The 17018-nt window shown below is 40.3% G+C and overlaps 1 protein-coding gene across 1 annotated transcript; it reads left to right on the top strand.

Moving 5' to 3' along the window:
• Window positions 1-3193: 3193 nt before the first annotated feature.
• Pin4 (peptidylprolyl cis/trans isomerase, NIMA-interacting 4) lies at window positions 3194-13262 on the top strand. Its single transcript, XM_077107277.1, has 4 exons — window positions 3194-3344; window positions 5582-5655; window positions 12129-12248; window positions 13086-13262. Exons 1-4 carry the CDS (start codon window positions 3308-3310, stop codon window positions 13242-13244), a joined length of 390 nt encoding a protein of 129 aa, XP_076963392.1. The 5' UTR covers window positions 3194-3307; the 3' UTR covers window positions 13245-13262.
• The last annotated feature ends 3756 nt before the right edge of the window (window positions 13263-17018 follow it).

Below are 17018 nucleotides of genomic sequence, written 5' to 3'. Positions count from 1 at the left end.
AGTCTGAGCCAAGGTTTGTGAACCTCTGTTCTGGGAAGAGGGCTGCCAGCTTTCCTTCCTGATTTTTCCTTGTTTAAGTAATGCGTGGAAGCCTCAGTTTGAGGAGATAATTAGTAGAAAATACAACTGGCAGCCATTACTGGCTCTGAGTCACTTGCACACTCCAGCAGATGTTACCATGGTTTCAAGGCTGAATCTTCCTCCTCTCTGCTCCCCCTGCTCTCTCCTTAGTTAATTTGTCACTCTGCTTCACAGACTCCTCCACAGTCTGCCTCCACAGACTGGTGCAGACTTAACCCTATACTGAAGCCGGCTTTTTTTGTTGTTGTTTATAAATATTATTAACATTTAATAACTTTTTTCTTGAAGAAAATAATACATACCAAAACAATATAGCAGAATATAAACAGAAGAAAATGAAAGTTAGACATAAACTGATATCCCAAAACACTGAAAATTTTATGATGTTCTCTGCCCCGTTTTTTGTGATGCATATTGCATGGTTGAGATCATACATTAAAGTCTTAAAGTGTTTTTTACTTTGAACACCAGAAGACCTACCCTCATCTTTTTCTTCTTGGGTCTGATGGCCTTCAGGCATTGCTTTGGGCAAATTCAGCCATGTACACAGGCTCACTTATCATAATTGTTGCTGTTATTGTCTGCTGGAATGCATGGAACTTTCACAAGCATTTGCCTGTCATATCAGCTATTTACGCTGGCTCTTCATTGGGATATGAACTCTGGTTTTCTTCATTCCTACTTCCTAACTGCCATAGCCACTGGTCACAGGAAAGGCTCTGAAAGGAAAGCAAGGCACAGGGAGATGGGAGATCAAGAAATGAAAGATGGAGACCAGGCAGAGATATACACGAGAGTTTATTTGTCAGAGCTGACAAATAAAGGCACCTCTCTACATAGATGGAGAGAGAGGCAAAACAGGCTTGGGGGTTGGGACTTTTATGGGGCAGGCTCAGGGATTAGAGCCGAATCTGGCAGGTCCTAAAGGAGGCAGTTAAGGGTGAGGTTGGTATGAGGGAGTGGTGATACATCCTTGGGTGCGAAAGCAAAATTTTTCTTAAAATGGCTGCTGTCACTTAAGATGGCTGTCCGGATGCTAAGCAAGGATCTTTCAGGCTCTTCCCAATGAAACACCAGAAGGAAAAGAGTCTCCTGGACATAAACATGAGGTCATATTTTCATTGTAAAACTCCAAACCTCATCTCTTTCCTGACTAGAAAATCAATACATGGGCAAGATATATCTCAGGTATGGGAAGCAATGATCCCCTCAGCACTGGTTACATTCTTCACAGTTACTCACTCCCAGTCCAAAACAAGGAGTGTCCAAGATATGTCCTGAAGTCACAGCAGTGCAACATAAGGGAGCTCTTTGTTATGTCTGATTTGTGTGGATACATTATCAAAAATATCTGACACCCTTATTTGGCCATTAGGCATCTCTAAGTCCAGCAAAGACTATATTCAGAGATTAAATTCTAGGCTGGGGAGTGTGGCTCAGTGGTAGAGCATCTGCCTGGTTGCATAGGGCCCTGGGTTTGATTCTCGGTGCTGAAAAATGAATAAACAACAACCAAAAACAAAACAAAACACTTAACTCTGAACCAGGGTAACATGTATTCTGGCTGGCAGTGGCAAGCTGGGACTGCTATCTCATGGAAAAGAGGAAAAATTGACATTATGTACAAATTAATGGTAAATGAAGGCTGGTTGTTGGTAAAGGAAGAAAAAACAAGGGTTACAAGTTCAAAAATCATTCATCTTAAATTCACTCTATGTTTTATGTGTTTCACACTCATTGTTTTATGTGCTTTACAAATAGGAATTTGTGCAGGTCATGGTGGCTACACCTGTAATCCCAGCAATTTGAGAGGCTGAGGAAGGAGGCTTGCAAGGTTGAGGCTAGCCTCAGAAATTTAGCAAGACCCTAAGCAACTTAGTGATACCCTGCCTCAAAATAAAAAAGTGCTGGGGATGTAGCTCAATGGGTTCAATCTCCACTACCTAAAGCAAAACAAACAAACAAACAAATGAAAACCACCCAAATAGGAACTTGTTTAATTCTCTATTAAACAAGTACTATTATCAACAACCCCATTTCACAGATGATGAAAGGAGCCAGATAAGTGAGGTAACTTCCTTAAGGTCACAGAGATAGTAGACAGTGAAGCAGGGATTTGAAATCCTGCAATTCAGCTCCAGAATTCATGCTTTTAACCACTTCATTATGATGCACCATTATAGGAACTTTGAAAAAATACAGAAAAACACAACAACCTGTGTAGACTAATACCACTCGTCACATTTTGCTGTACCCTATAGACTGCCTGCCATTTAGATGCATAGATTATATAGTACATAATATACACTCTTTAAAATGCAATCACATTTTGAATCTTGGTCTGTAACCTTCCTTAAGGCCATTTCCCCTATGTGTATACACAGTCTTACAATCATCATTTTAAATATGCATAATATCACTTTGTGTTGTTCAAACATTATTTATTTAAACAGTAAACTACTGAGGGTATTTAGCATTTAGACTGCTTCCAACGTTTCTCCGTGACAGAGCATTGCAGAGGGGTGGGTGATAGGCCTTTTTTAAAACCACCTTTTGAACTTAATGAGCTACAGCTGCAAAATAAAATTTAAAAAATGAAAAATACCTCGCCTAGCATGCGTGAGGCGCTGGGTTCGTTCCTCAGTACCACATAAAGTAAAAAATAAAGACATTGTGTCCACCTATAACTAAAAATAAACAAATGTTTAAAAAGAAGAAGAAAGAAAGAAAAATGCCCAGGGAGGGCAGGTCCCACGTAAGGGAGGACGGCGGCGGAAGTGGGTGGCCACCATAACTCTTCCTGCTTTCCCTTTGTCTAGCGACCCCACGGGATTGGCCAGAGCTGGCGCCGAGGGACTGCAGAAACCAGAGGCTCTCACTGCGCACGCGTGGAGGAAGTAGTGGGGATGCGGGGGAAGTGGTGCAAATAAGGGCGTGTTGAAGAAGTAACAAAAAGCGCAGAGGTGGGCTTTCCCGCCCCAACACCATCTTTGTCTCCGCCTCCTCAACACGCCACCCAGCTTCTTATTGGTCAATCATCTTTAGCCCTGTTGGTCCTAGAGCTAAAGGACTGGGTCTGTCCCAAGCTATGCCTGCTTCCGGAGCCGCGATTAAAATGGTCGACTATGATGCCGTTTACAGGCATTGTTTAAGACATACCCATGGGGCCTGAAGGGGCTTTTTACGGCTACCGGAGCAGTTGAGAGTTCAACGGCAAGTTTCGAAGATGCCGCCCAAAGGAAAAAGTGGAAAAGGGGGGAAAGGTAGAGCATCCAAAATAACCAGGGAGAATGGGGATGGGTGAGGAGAGGGGAATGAACGGACAAGCGATTCTCAGGTCCAAGACAGAGGCAACAAGTGGCCCCACAGAGCTGCCATAGATTATGTCAGGACTTCCTCCGGCGAGGCTTGGAAAGGATAAGTGGGCGACCGGGTATTACTTGTGTAAACACTTTGGAATATAGTGCAGGGACCGTTCTGGTGGGTAGTAGAAGCTGGTAGGAACGGCTCCTCGGAAGCAATGACTTGGGGTTGCTATTTCAAGGGATTATTACAGCTGTAAAGTGTAATCTCATCAAAAGCCACCACTTAAAGGAAACCCATATAGATAGTCCTAAAGTTCTCTTAAGTGCTTAGATAATGACATGCCCACCATGGAGGAAGGACTCATTCTTCAATTGAACACACATGTGTTAAGCACAGTGCGCGGATATAAAAATAAGGTACACATTGCTACTCTTAAGGGAAGATAGAAGTATAGTAACCATAATGTACCATACTACATGCAGTACTTAGAGAAATTTGTGTCAGATATTGTGGAAACTAACAGGGAAGGGAAGACTTCCTGGAGTTGAGTTTGGCAGGCCAAGATGGGCAATAGATAGGGCAAAGCATTCTCGACAGCAGGAATTGCAGAGGTGAAAAACAGTATGGTTTGTGCCGTGTGGTGTTGCTGGAGGAAAAAATCAAGACAGAATGGCAATTAGTTTCTCACTGAAGACAAACAAAAACAAATCATGGAGAGTGCTGTATATGATGTTAAGAAGGTGGGTCAAGGGTCAGGAAGACCCATAAGGAGACTGTTCTGGTACTCCAGCTCAGAGATGGTGGTGGCCTGAACTAAGGTATTGGCTGTGGGAAATCAAAAGAGAAAGTGGTAGAATGATGCCACAGAGGCCCAAGAGACTAGAATGTTTTAAAGAAAGACAATATGGTCTGTTAAGCACAATAGAGAGACCAGATAAGATGAAAACAATACTATTTTACACTTGGAAATTAAAGGTGACCTTAGGAAAGAGTGGTTTCAGTGGAGTGGCAGAAGCCATACTGTATTACTAGAAGACTGACAGGGAATTGATTAGTTGGCTACAATCAGTATGGACTTCTCTCAAAAGTTTTAATTAAAAAAACATAAAAATGGGATGGGAGATAGAGGAGGATAAAACATTAGGAGACAGTTTTATTTTGTTGTTTCATCAGAAGAGTGAAAATATGAGAGTGAGGCTGAAGTGAAGGATCCAGTAGAGTGAAAGGTCAAAGTACAGAAGAATGAAATTTCAGAAAAACTGGAGCCTATGACTGAGGTGGAGCGGCTGACCTTTGCATAGAAGTGGCACTGCAGGTTTGAGGTCTAGAGAAAGAGAATGGGTTTTGTTGTAAAAAATTGGAGCCAGGGAGGGGAAAGACATAAAATTAGGGAGATTATGCTTTCGATTCCTTAATAAAGTGGAAGGCAAGAGTATTTTTTTTTAAGACTGAGGAGGGCAGGGTTTCAGTATGGGTCTTGAAAAGAGTGACAAAAGTCTGGAATGTGGTATTGGGAGTGGAAACACAAATAGAAGGATTGCCCTCAGGGCTGGGAGCCTGGCAGATTGAAGGCCATGAATTTGGAGAAAACAGTCTACATACTCAAATTTTACCTAGCGCCTTGCAACTGGCACAATATTGGATCAAAAAAAGTCTGGTGTAGCCTTGAGCCAGCGTTGAGGTTTTGTTGGACAATTTTAGTAGGATAGCAGCTGGGTACAGTGGTATGCCCTGTAATCCTAGCTACGTGGGAGACTGAAGCAGGAGGATCATTCGTTTGAGGCCAAATATACTCTTGGAAATTTTACTTACTGGAATTATGAGTGCTCAATCTACAGTTGCAGTACATATGAGAAATCTTACAAGAGTTTAGGGGTTTGCCCTTAGAAGGCAGGATTGGAAATTGAGTCCATAAAATTTAGACCAGGATTCTGAAGCTTTCATTCATCCATTAGCACATTCATTCATGTATCCATTCTGATGTAATGTTTACGAAGGGCATGAATTTCCTTTGTTTTAAGAAAGGTGAGTCACAGATTTCATTTAGTTTGATATAGTAAAGTTTCTGGCAGAGTTCCCTTTTGTAGTTTCATGCTATGATGGAAGTATCAACTTGTCTTGTGTGCTGGAGCTTTCTGTGAAAGGATCATAAATGTTTCTGTTTAAAAGAGTACCTGTCATCTCTTCTCTAAAGGGGGAGCAGCCTCTGGGAGTGACAATGCTGACAAGAAGGCTCAGGGACCCAAAGGTGGTGGCAGTGCAGTAAAGGTGAGTTGATTCACTAGTTCCCTTTTTCCATGTTCAGCATTAGTCACACACACACAAAAACACACACGATGCTTAACTCATTCTTAAAGGCTAACCTAACACTGACATAAAACCAAGGTGATGCAGAACTGGAAAATAAGGATCAATCTTGCTTATAAAAAATAATTCCTTTTAGGGGCTGGGGTTGTGGCTCAATTGGTAGAGCACTTACCTAGCACATGTGGAGCACTCGGTTCGATGCTCAGCACACATTAAAAAAAAAAATGTGTCCATCTACTATAAAAATATTTTTTAAAAATTCCTTTTAAATATTTTCTCAAATGTTTTTTTAGACATCTAGAATTTCTTCCTGCTTTTATTTTTATTTATTTGTTTATTTTTTAGTGGCACTGGAATTTGAATTGAAGAATGCTCTACCACTGAGCTGCATCACCTGCCCTTTTTAAAAATTTTATTATGAGATAGGATCTTGCTGCTAAGTTACCCAGGCTGATTCAAATTTGTAATCCTCCCATGTGAGCATTTATGATCCTTCTGTGTCTGCTTCCTGAGTCACTGGGATTGCAGGTGTGTACCACCTCTCAGGCTCCTTCATACTTTACTATTATTCCTTAAAACATTGTTAGATATTCTCAATGAAAGAGGGCAAAAGGTACAGATGTTATTTCTCACAACTACATGTGAATCTACAATTATCTTTAAAAACCCAATTAAAAAATCTTAACCTGAATCTACTTTCCTACCAAATTATATGCCCACTCCTTTCCATATACCTCATGTATAGCCACACTGGACTTAATTTTTCTAGAGAGGACAGAATGCCTCTTTAAAGCCATCAGTGGAGAGTCTCTTGGGTTAGGTGCTTATAAAAGTCAGCATTTAAGATGAAAATTGCATATAGCCAAAATTAGCCTAGAATATCCTTTATGAAGACTGTCATACTGGAAACTAACATATCAACTCTCATTAGTCCAATTGCTGGATCATAAAAGTGACCACTTCTTCAGGTGAACATCAAATGAAGTACCTGAAGATGAACATTCCTTATGAAGATCACATAGTATGTAACCTTTTGGGATTTTCACTCAGCATAATTCTCTGGGGATTTCATTTGGGAAAAGAAATATTTTATTAAACTGAGAGCTCAGATAAAAGCTAAAAGCCACCTCAGCTAAATAAACAAGTAAGGGTGTAGGTCTCATTAGAAAGCTCCCCCTCCCCACTGGGGAGCTATAAGCCAGGGCCTTGACCATAAATATGGTAGTAGGAGACAGTCAGCAAATATTACATGAAGTACTTAACCTAGTCCCAGAGGAGCATCTGCATGAGAAAATTTAATCTGGAAACAGAACTATACTACTGTGTGCTATGTAACAAGGCAGTTCCCAAGTTAGGATTTGGAAGTCTGTAATTTGATTCATTTATTCAATGAGGAGATAGATGATTGCTTTTCTGCAGTTGTCCTCCATTCCTGTATGACCATCCAACCATGAAAAGTGGGGATCCTGGTGTTCAAAGAAATTTTTCCTAAAACATGGACCCTAAATACAACCTAGGTGCTTCATGTGCTGTTCAGCTGAAGAATTGGTCACTTTTACAACCCAGGAGTTGGGCTAATGAGAGTTAACTGTTAGTCTCCAGTATGACATCTTCATAAAGGATATTCTAGGCTAATTTTGGCTATATGCAATTTGGAAGCTGCCTCAAATAGCATCTTTTATGACCACCTAACCAAAGAGGTATTGCTGGTGGATTTAAAGAAACACCATGCCCTCTATAGAAAAATTAATTCCAGAATGGCTATACACAAGGTATAGAAAGGAGTGATATGTAATTTGGTAGTAAAGTAGATTTGGGTTAAGTTTTTTATTTTAAGATAATTGTAGATTCACATGCACTTGTAAGAAATAATATCTTACCTTACACCCTCTTTTCCCCAATAGTAACATCTTACAAAACTAGAGTACAGTAGTACATTCAGGACATTGACATTGATACATTCAAAGAATAGAACGTTATCATCACCCCAAGAACCTCTTCTGTTGCACATTGATAACTACATCCATTTCCTTCCTGCCCCTTCCTCTATCCACTTCTTAACTCCTGGAAACAACTAATTTGTTTTCCATTTGTGTGATTTGATAATTTTCAAGAATATTAAATGTAACTTTATGAGATTGTTTTTTTTCACTTAGCATAGTTGTTTATAGAGATTTCATTCAAACTCTTGTGTATTTCAATAGTTATTCCATGATGTAAAAGTGCCATAGTATGTTTAACCACTAACCTGTTGAAGGACAGCTGAATTGTTTCCAGTGTTTTCAAAGGCCTCAGCAGGGAAGAGACCCTGGGACACTCTAGCTTTTAGGGTCTCTGCTCCTTCCATATCCTCTGATTGTTTCAGTTTCCACCCTTGTGTCCACACCCTACCCTTGTATACAAGCTCTATAGATTCTGAGACCCACCTGTTGACCACAGCTTCCTTCCTTCCCTTCCTGTTTTGTTCTCCTCCCAGATTCCAGGCCCTCAAGCCCGCTCTGCTCTCCCCACTTTCTCTCAGGTTTCATATTTCTTCTCCTGTCCTATTTCCTATGAACTGCAAATTGAATCTAAGGGCTTGATCCATGGATTAAGAAGCCCTGACATTTTTCCTTTTGGTCATCCTCACTGTATCCACCTCCAAATTACCCAGCTGAGGATTAATCATATGATCTACTTTCTTTGTACTTAAACCCAGAATTGCTGGGCCCTACTGGAGAGTCCCATAGGATATTGAGGATTGGGGCCACTAGTACCAGTCATCTAATCTTAGCTAGTCCCTAGGCCTTGCTACTCACCAGTCTTTTACTACTCACCGCAAGCTGTCTACCACTCTGCTCCAGCCACTCAGCAGATAACTTCATCCAGTGGTTCCCAACCCTGGGTTTGCATCCAGTTCACCTGAAGAGCCTAGAAGCTCACTCCAGACAGACTACATCAGAATCTCTGGAGAGGGGCCTAGACCTTGATATATTTCTTAGATGCTCTTGAGGTGATTTGAATATGCTACCAGAGTTAAGAAATGCTGGTCTACTCTCATAGGTTAGTGTGAGGATTTAATGAGATAATTTAAGTAAAGCACTTAGCACGGGTGTCTAGCAAACATTAAGTACCTGATAACTTTTAAGTAGTTTTATTATTTTTACAATAATTATTTGGTAATTAATTTAATTAAATTATTGATTTGTTAAATTTAATAATGTATCAGTGACTTAATGATATTTTAATATTTTCACAAGGATTCAGGAACTCCTTGGCTTTTAGCCCTCATCAACAAAGTTATCTTTGCCCAAATTGCCCTTCTCTCTCCTCACCATTTTTCCTTTAAAGCTAATTTTTCTTTTTTTTTCTTTCTTTTCTTCATACTAGGGATTGAACCCAGGGGCACTTAACCACTGAACCATATCCCCAGTTTTATTTTATTTTATTGAGACAGGGTCTTGCTAAGTTGCTCAGGCTGGCTTTGGACTTGTAATCCTCCTGCCTCAGTCTTCCAAGCCACTGGGGTTACAGGCATATGTGCCACAGCACCCGGCTAAAGCTATTATTTCAAACAGTGTTTTGAAGACCAGGCCTTGCGCCTTCATTTATTTGTACCCTCCTGTCTTTGTTCTGTCTCCACCCTTTCACTCTTTACTGGATCCTTCCCTTAATTCTGAAAATATGCTCAGGAATCTTGAAAATGTATACATATTCAAGCTTTTTTTTTTTTTCTCTAACTAGAGCCCTTTATTCTTTGTGAACTAAATTAGTTGAAAGTGCCCAACATGATGGTTTACCTTCCCACTTCATATTGCCTCCTTGGTCAACCTGCTGTATCTGGGCTTTTGCACCTCTGAAACTCCTTTTGCTAAGGACATTGATCAGTCATTGCTGTTTGTGTGGGTTGCTAGAATTCAAACCCAGGGCTCCATGCATACTAGGCAAGTACTCTGCTACTGAGCTACATGCCCAGTCCCATCCATTCCTAAATTTATTATATTTCTTTCGTAATACCTACAGCACTTAATTAACCCTATGTTGATCATTTCCTCCTTGAAACTTTTTCCTATGTTGTTTTTGTCTGTTTGTTTTGCAATGATGGGGATGGAACCTATGGCCTTAAATACGCTGGGCAAGTACTACCACTGAGCTATACCCTCACCTCTTCTATTTTTCTTACTTGGTTTCTAACACACTTTTCTCTCCTACCTACTTTGCCTTTCCTTTTTGTTAGGCTTTTTGTGCTTTCTTGTTTGCACAAACATTGATATTCTCCAAGGTTGTCTTCAGCTTTATTTCCTCCTCTTCTCATCCTGCAAAGCCTCCATAAGTAATCTCACCAATACCCACAACTTCAGCCACCTCTTCCATGCTCATCGCTACTGAACTTTGGGGCTTGGTTCTCTTCCAAGATACAGTTATAGAATTGCCAGCTGGTCATCACACTTACAAAACACCATGGGTCCTACAAACTCACTCGGTCACTGTCCAAACCAGAATATTTGTTCATTTATAAAATGGTGGGCAGTGTCCCCTTTCTGTGATCATGAGTGCTGTGTACACTACTAAAATTAGGTAAGTCAAAAGGCTGCTTCATAACTGTTGGAAGTAAAGAGAGAGGTGCAGTCTAGATGCTCTTGTGGCCAGGTCAGTTTGAGGTCTTATGAACCATTCTTGTTTCCCATCAGGCTAACTCTGGCTATTTCTCCAGATTGTTTACCCTGTCTGCCTTGGATAGTGCTGAACGTGTTCTATAGACATCTGGCTTTCCGAGCCCTGCTTTTCTTTCCTTTGGTGCATTCAACTCCACTAGTCAGAAAGTTATTCCAGTGGGATGAGGATACTCTCCATCCCTCTGATTTCTGTAGTTAACCCTAAAGATACTTAGCTTGCTTGTCTGAATTAACAGGGAGAGTCCTTTCACTGTACCCCAGTTTATCACTTCCAATGTGAAACAAATGATTATGGGTTTGGGGGTTGTTGGGGTGTTTTTTATTTGTTTGTTGGTGTTTTATTGGGGGGGTTGGTTTTTTTTGTGGTACTGGGGATTGAACCCAGAGGTGCTGTACCACTGAGCTATATCCCCATCCCTTTTGTTTGATTTTTTGAGATGGGGTCTCACCAAACAGAAGGGGCTGGCCTCAAAGTTACAACGATCCGGCCTCAAAGTTACAACGATCCTGCCTCAGTCTCCTGAGTCACTGGGATTATAGGCATGAGCCACCATACCCACTGAAACAAAAAACTGATTGTTTAAAAAATAGGAAATTCTCCAAAACAGATATGATGACAAAATCATTTTAGAAATATAGGTTTTTTTTAAACCATTGTTTTATGTAAACACAGGTCAAAATGAATGTTTCTATACTATTGAGGTTTATTTTTTTGCTACTATGGATTGAATCCAGAGCCTCATGCATACTAGAGAAGCACTATACCACTGAGCTACATCCCCAACCCTGTGTTGAGTATTCTTTGTGTGTGCTAGGGGTGTAGTATTGGGGCTTGAACCCAGGGGTTCCCTACCACTGAGCTACATCCACAGCCCTATTTATTTTGAGACAGGGGCTTGGTACATTGCTCAGACTTGCCTTGAACTTGTGATCCTCACCACCATGTCCTACTTTAGTATTCCTTTTATGCATCTATTTTTTTTTTAAATTGTGCACCGATACAGTGCCTTTATTTATTTTTATGTGGTGCTGAGGATTGAACCCAGTGCCTCACACATGCTAGGCAAGTGCTCTACCACTGAGCTACAACTCCAGCCCCCTGCTTTAGTATTCTTTCCAAAATATTTTTTAGTTGTAGTTGGACACATACCCTTATTTACTTATTTATTTATTTTTATGTGATGCTAAGAATCGAACCTAGTGCCTCGCACGTGCTAGGCATGTGCTCTAATGAGATACTTTTTCAGAGTGTTGAATTGTGGGGTGTCTGTTATACATTAGGTCCCTTTCGGTAGAAAATATTTCTTGGTGAGCTTTTTTATAGCATGCCTACTCCGATGAAATAATAGCATTTATTGAATGTTAGCTACATTATCTCAAACTTCACGACCCCGGGAGAACACATAGGTCTTGTTATTATCTCAGTGCACAAATGGGGAAACATTTGGAGGTTTAAAGACATGCCCAGGGTCATACAGCAGAGCTGAGATTGGATGCTAACATGCTGTCAATCATGTTTCTTCTTTTTGTTACCACTGAGATACATGGTGAAAGAGGGGAGGTTCCCATAGCCAGAGTGCCCATTTTCCATCTCTATCAGGGTTCTGAGATACTGTCTTGATAATAAATTTGTGGCAGTCATCCACCTGGGCAGACTTGCAGGATTTTCATTTTCCATAAACTATTTTTAACTGGTGAGATTAATCCAAATGTAACTGCTGTACTGAGAGGAATCATTTGGGTGTCCAAGTATTACAAGTACATGCTTTTTCTTTGTAGGTTAGACACATTCTATGTGAAAAACACAGCAAAATCATGGAAGCCATGGAAAAATTAAAGTCTGGAATGAGATTCAATGAAGTGGCCACACAATATAGTGAAGATAAAGCCAGGCAAGGGGTATGTTGCTTTTATTTAAAATTTTCTGGTCTCCACAGAGCAAACACAAAAGCAAGGATTATTTCTTAATTTCTTCTATTAATTTTATTCAGATCTTGGTTTAAAGATCTTAAGCACAAAAATGTCCAATTTCTGGGCCTGTGGTTGTAGCTTAGCTACAGCATGTGCCTAGCATGCACAGAGGCCCTGGGTTTGATCCCCAGTACTACTGGAAAAAAAAAAGAGGTCCCAATGTCCAACTTGTGAACAGTTGAATAAGAGTTTCCTATGTCTAACCCTGGCATGACCAAACTTGCACAGCTAACTTCAGAGCCCAGCAATATTATGAGTGCTTGTGTGTTCAGTCTAGATTTAGACTTCTACTTATTTGTTCTCATTTAAATAACTCCTACATAACCCAGATGAATAAACGTAGTAGGGGGGATGGGAACGGAAAAGAAAGTAGAATGAATTAGATATAACTTTCCTATGTTCATGTATAAATACACAAGTGTAACTCCACATCATGGGAAGTTATATTCCATATATGTATGATATATCAAAATACTTTACTACTGTCATGTATAACTAAAAAGAACAAATAATTTTTTTAAATATTTATTTTTTAGTTGTAGTTGGATACAGTATCTTTTAATTAATTTATTTATTTTTATGTGGTGCTGAGGATCGAACCAAGGCCTTGCCCATGCTAAATGAGCCACAACCCTAGCCCCAAGAACAAATAATTTTTAAAAACCTAGTAACCTTATGGTTCATGTTGAGAAGTTCTTTCAAGCTACTGTAGAACTGTTTCCTTTTCAGGGCCATTTGGTATCATATATCTTTTGGATTTTTCAGGGTGACTTGGGCTGGATGACAAGAGGGTCAATGGTTGGACCATTTCAAGAAGCAGCATTTGCCTTGCCTGTAAGTGGGATGGATAAACCTGTGTTTACAGACCCACCGGTTAAGACAAAATTTGGATATCATATTATTATGGTTGAAGGGAGAAAATAAAATCATATGAAAAACAGAGTAAGTCTTATGCATTTTATTTCTTTAAAGGTAATTAATAATCCTTGTATTTTATGAAATGTCAGTGTGGGTTTGTAGATACAAAATAGGATGGGTATATAGTGTATTGCCGCAGTCTCTGGCTGGGCACAAATCACGAGCCACTCACAGCTTTGTAGATTCATTAACCTCACTCCCCCACTGGCACCAAGGCCAAATTTGGGGGCCAACAGAGGTGAGGCAAAGAACCTCACCCCCCCCCCACTGGTGCATAGACCTATCCACAAGTATGGCTGCATGCTGGACCGGTAGTCAGTGACGGGTATGATCCAGTTGCAGTGGTATCAACCTAAGACAGGAGGCTGACGCCTAAAGGTCAGTTTTCCGAACCATATGTTGAATTGGACAACCTACCAGGCACGGTCCTTAAGCCACATTACTTGTTGTTTAATTAATCAGAAGGGGGGAGATGCTGGGAGCCATCAGCCAAGTAGGTATGACAATTTCCTTGCCAGCGTACCCCCATGTTTCTTTAGTGGAAGGACTCATGGAAATAGGACATTTTGCAGCTACATTGCATGTAAGGTGACCTTGCTCAAGGACCAGGGCGGATCCGTGTTTAGGGTGTTCCCGGTTTAGCATAATCCGAGTTTAGGGCGTTCCCCGTTTAGAATAGGGCGTATCCTGCTGCATGAGTTCCCCTTGAGTTCTCATGGGATTCAGAATATATTTGGGAGACAGAAGCCCAGTGGAGTGGTGGATTTGGGCAGAGAACGTGGATTTCCCCAGAACGTGTTTGTAGACGGCCGGTGTGAGTTCGGGAATAAAGAATTGCTGTTTGAATCTACAAAGCTGTGAGTGGCTCGTGATTTGTGCCCAGCCAGACTGCGGCAGTGTATACTACACTCAGTATTCGGTCAGTAATTCTCAGAAGTCAAGTCAAGTGTAATACTTTTTACCTGTATTTACATTCCTCCCAGAATGACTTTACCTCTCAGTGTATCCTGTAAATTTATTCAGAAATCATCTTCACGGGAGTCAAATCTTAGTTCACACTATTCATACAACTGAAAATATTGGGGTATTGAACGGATGAATTCGTAAATGAGGATTATGCAGGAAGTTCCTGGACAAAACTCCTTTACAGTTTAGTGAATTTATCTACCAGGACAGGTATTATTAACTCCATTGTCAGTACATGGCACATTTAGCCATTCAACATTAACTCTTTTAATTTTTTTCTATTGTATTTATTTAGCAACATACACAATGCTAGTTTGACTTTGAATGTTGTCCACTGTCTCTTAGTTTTCACCTATTGGTGAAGAAGCTAAATTGCCTAGCCTGTGGAACATAATCTTCCCCAAGCCTTCTTTCTTTTTAAATAAATATCTATTTGTGGGGAAAAGGCACTTAGTTCTTCCATTGGTTATTTTTACTACACTAAGCCATTCACCAAATGCTAGCTAATGGGACAAATATCAGCATGAAAACAGTATTCCCTCAACCTCACTGTATGGATTACATTCTGACTCTCCTTTCTAGGACCAAAATTCTGTATATATATAGTTTTAAATTTTAAAATGCCATATTTGAGCTGGGCATGGTGTGCATGCCTGTAATCCCAGTGGCTTGGGAGGTTGGAACCAGAGGATCATAAGTTCAAAGACATCCTTAGCAAGTTTAAAGATATCCTTAGCAACTTAGGGAGGCCCTAACCAACTAGTGAGACCCTATGTCAAAATTAAAAAAAAAAAAAAGGGCTGGGGATGTAGCTCAGAGGTAAAGTGCCTCTGAGCGAAATCTCCAGAACCTCCCCACCTTAAATAAATAAAATGCCATATTTGTGTCATACAAAAAAGTATAAAAAATAATAAAATACTACTTCAAAAATAAAACTTTGTCCAGACAACCAGATGATTCTTTTCTGTTTCGCTTTGTTTTGTTTCAGTACTGGGCATTGAACTCAAGTGCTCTACCATTGAGCCACATCCCCAGCCTTTTTCTTTTTTGAGATAGGTTCTAAGTTGCTGAGGCTATCCTTGAACTTATCATCCTCCTGCCTCAACCTCTCCAGTAACTGGAATTATAGGCATGGAACACCATGCCCAGCTATAATGTGATTCTTCTTTTTATTTATTTATTTTTACAACTATGTGATTCTTAACAGCAATTCTTTTTTCTTTCTTTTTCCAGTACTGGGGATTAGATTTCCAGGGTTGTACACATGCTCAGTCACTGAGCTACATCCCCCGCACCAAGAGCGATACAATTTTTTTTTTTGGCACTATTGGGACTGTGTGAACTCAGGGGCACTGAACCTCTGAACTGCATCCCAAGCCCATTTTATTTTTTATTTTATTTTGAGACTGTGTCACTAAGTTGCTGAAGCTGGCTTTGAACTTGTAATCCTCCTGCTTCAATTTCCCAAATTACTGGGATTAGAGGCATGTATCACCATGTCCAGCATCAATAGCATTTCTTTTAACACACTGCATTCTCGCCCTTGCTTACATCTGATGTTATCCTTACATTATCCCAACTTATATATAATGGCAATTTAACCTAGAGACCAAAGTTTCCCATTTTAAAAGTTTCTCCCCAGCAACCCATTAGCTTTATGCCTACATGAGATTTTCCCCACTGAGTAAGTATACCAATATGATATAGAGATGTTCAAATAGTAGGCAAAGAAACTACTTGAATATGTAGTTTCAAATAAAAGAAACTATCCTAAAAATGACGTAAAGCCAAGTATGATGGTACATGCCTATAATCCCAGCTACTTGAGAGGTTGAGGCAGGAGAATTACACTTGGAGGTCAGCCCTGGCAACTTGTCAAAACCCTCCCTCAAAATAAAAAGGACTGGGGGGTGTTGCTCCATGATAGAACACTCCTGAATTTAATCCCTAGTATGCAAAAAAAAAAAAAAATTAAACGGGGTTGTATCTCAGTGGTAAAGTGCTTGTCTAGCATGTTGAGGCTGTAGGTTTGATCATCAGCACTGCAAAAAAAAAAAAAAAAAAGCCAGGCATGGTGGCTCACACCTATAATTCCAGTTGCTTAGGAGGCTGAGACAGGAGGAACACAGGCAAGGCCAGCCAGGGCAAATTAGCAAGAACCTGTCCTAAAATTTGAAAAGGCTAAGGATGTAGTTCATGTGTTCATCACATACTGCTTTTGATTATACACAGACTGTCTCTGGAAGTGGCAATCCTCAACTGGAGTTGAGATGAGAGGGTAAGAGGGTTTTTCCTTCATAGCCTTAGATCAGGGGTTTTAAATTTTTGGTGCCATAGAGCCATTTGGCAGTTTGCCCATGTTTATAGATCCTTTCTCAGAATATTGATCAAATGCATAAAGTAAAATACATAGACTGGGCATGGTGGTGCACCCCTGAAAACCCAGCTACTTGGAAGGCTGAGGCAGAAGGATTCCAAGTTTCGGCCAGCCTGGGCAACTTAAGGAGACCCTGTTTCAAAATAAAAAGGCTGAGAATGAAACTCAGTGGTAGAATGCCTGTGGGGTCAGTCTTCAGTACTTTTAAAATAAGTAGATAAAAAGGGCTGGGATGTAGCTCCGTGGTTGAACACAACCTGGGTTCAATCCCCAGTATCACAAAGCAAATAAATACATAGGACTATGTATTTATTTAAAAGGATCCCAACTACAATGAAATACAGTAATTGAAAAATTTTAAATTATAATACATGCCTAGGTGTGCTGACAGATACCTGTAATCCCAACAACTCAGGAGACTGAGACAGGAAGATTGA

Source organism: Callospermophilus lateralis, chromosome X, assembly GCF_048772815.1.
Source record: "Callospermophilus lateralis isolate mCalLat2 chromosome X, mCalLat2.hap1, whole genome shotgun sequence".
NCBI lineage: Eukaryota > Metazoa > Chordata > Mammalia > Rodentia > Sciuridae > Callospermophilus > Callospermophilus lateralis.
This window is presented reverse-complemented; position numbering and strand designations above follow the sequence as displayed.

Coding starts and splice junctions, on each gene's coding strand:
- Pin4 (XM_077107277.1), top strand. CDS start 3,308: ATGCCGCCCAAAGGAAAAAGTGGAAAAGGGGGGAAAG. Junction 3,345..5,581: donor AAGTGGAAAAGGGGGGAAAG/GTAGAGCATCCA, acceptor TCTTCTCTAAAG/GGGGAGCAGCCTCTGGGAGT. Junction 12,249..13,085: donor AAGATAAAGCCAGGCAAGGG/GTATGTTGCTTT, acceptor TGGATTTTTCAG/GGTGACTTGGGCTGGATGAC.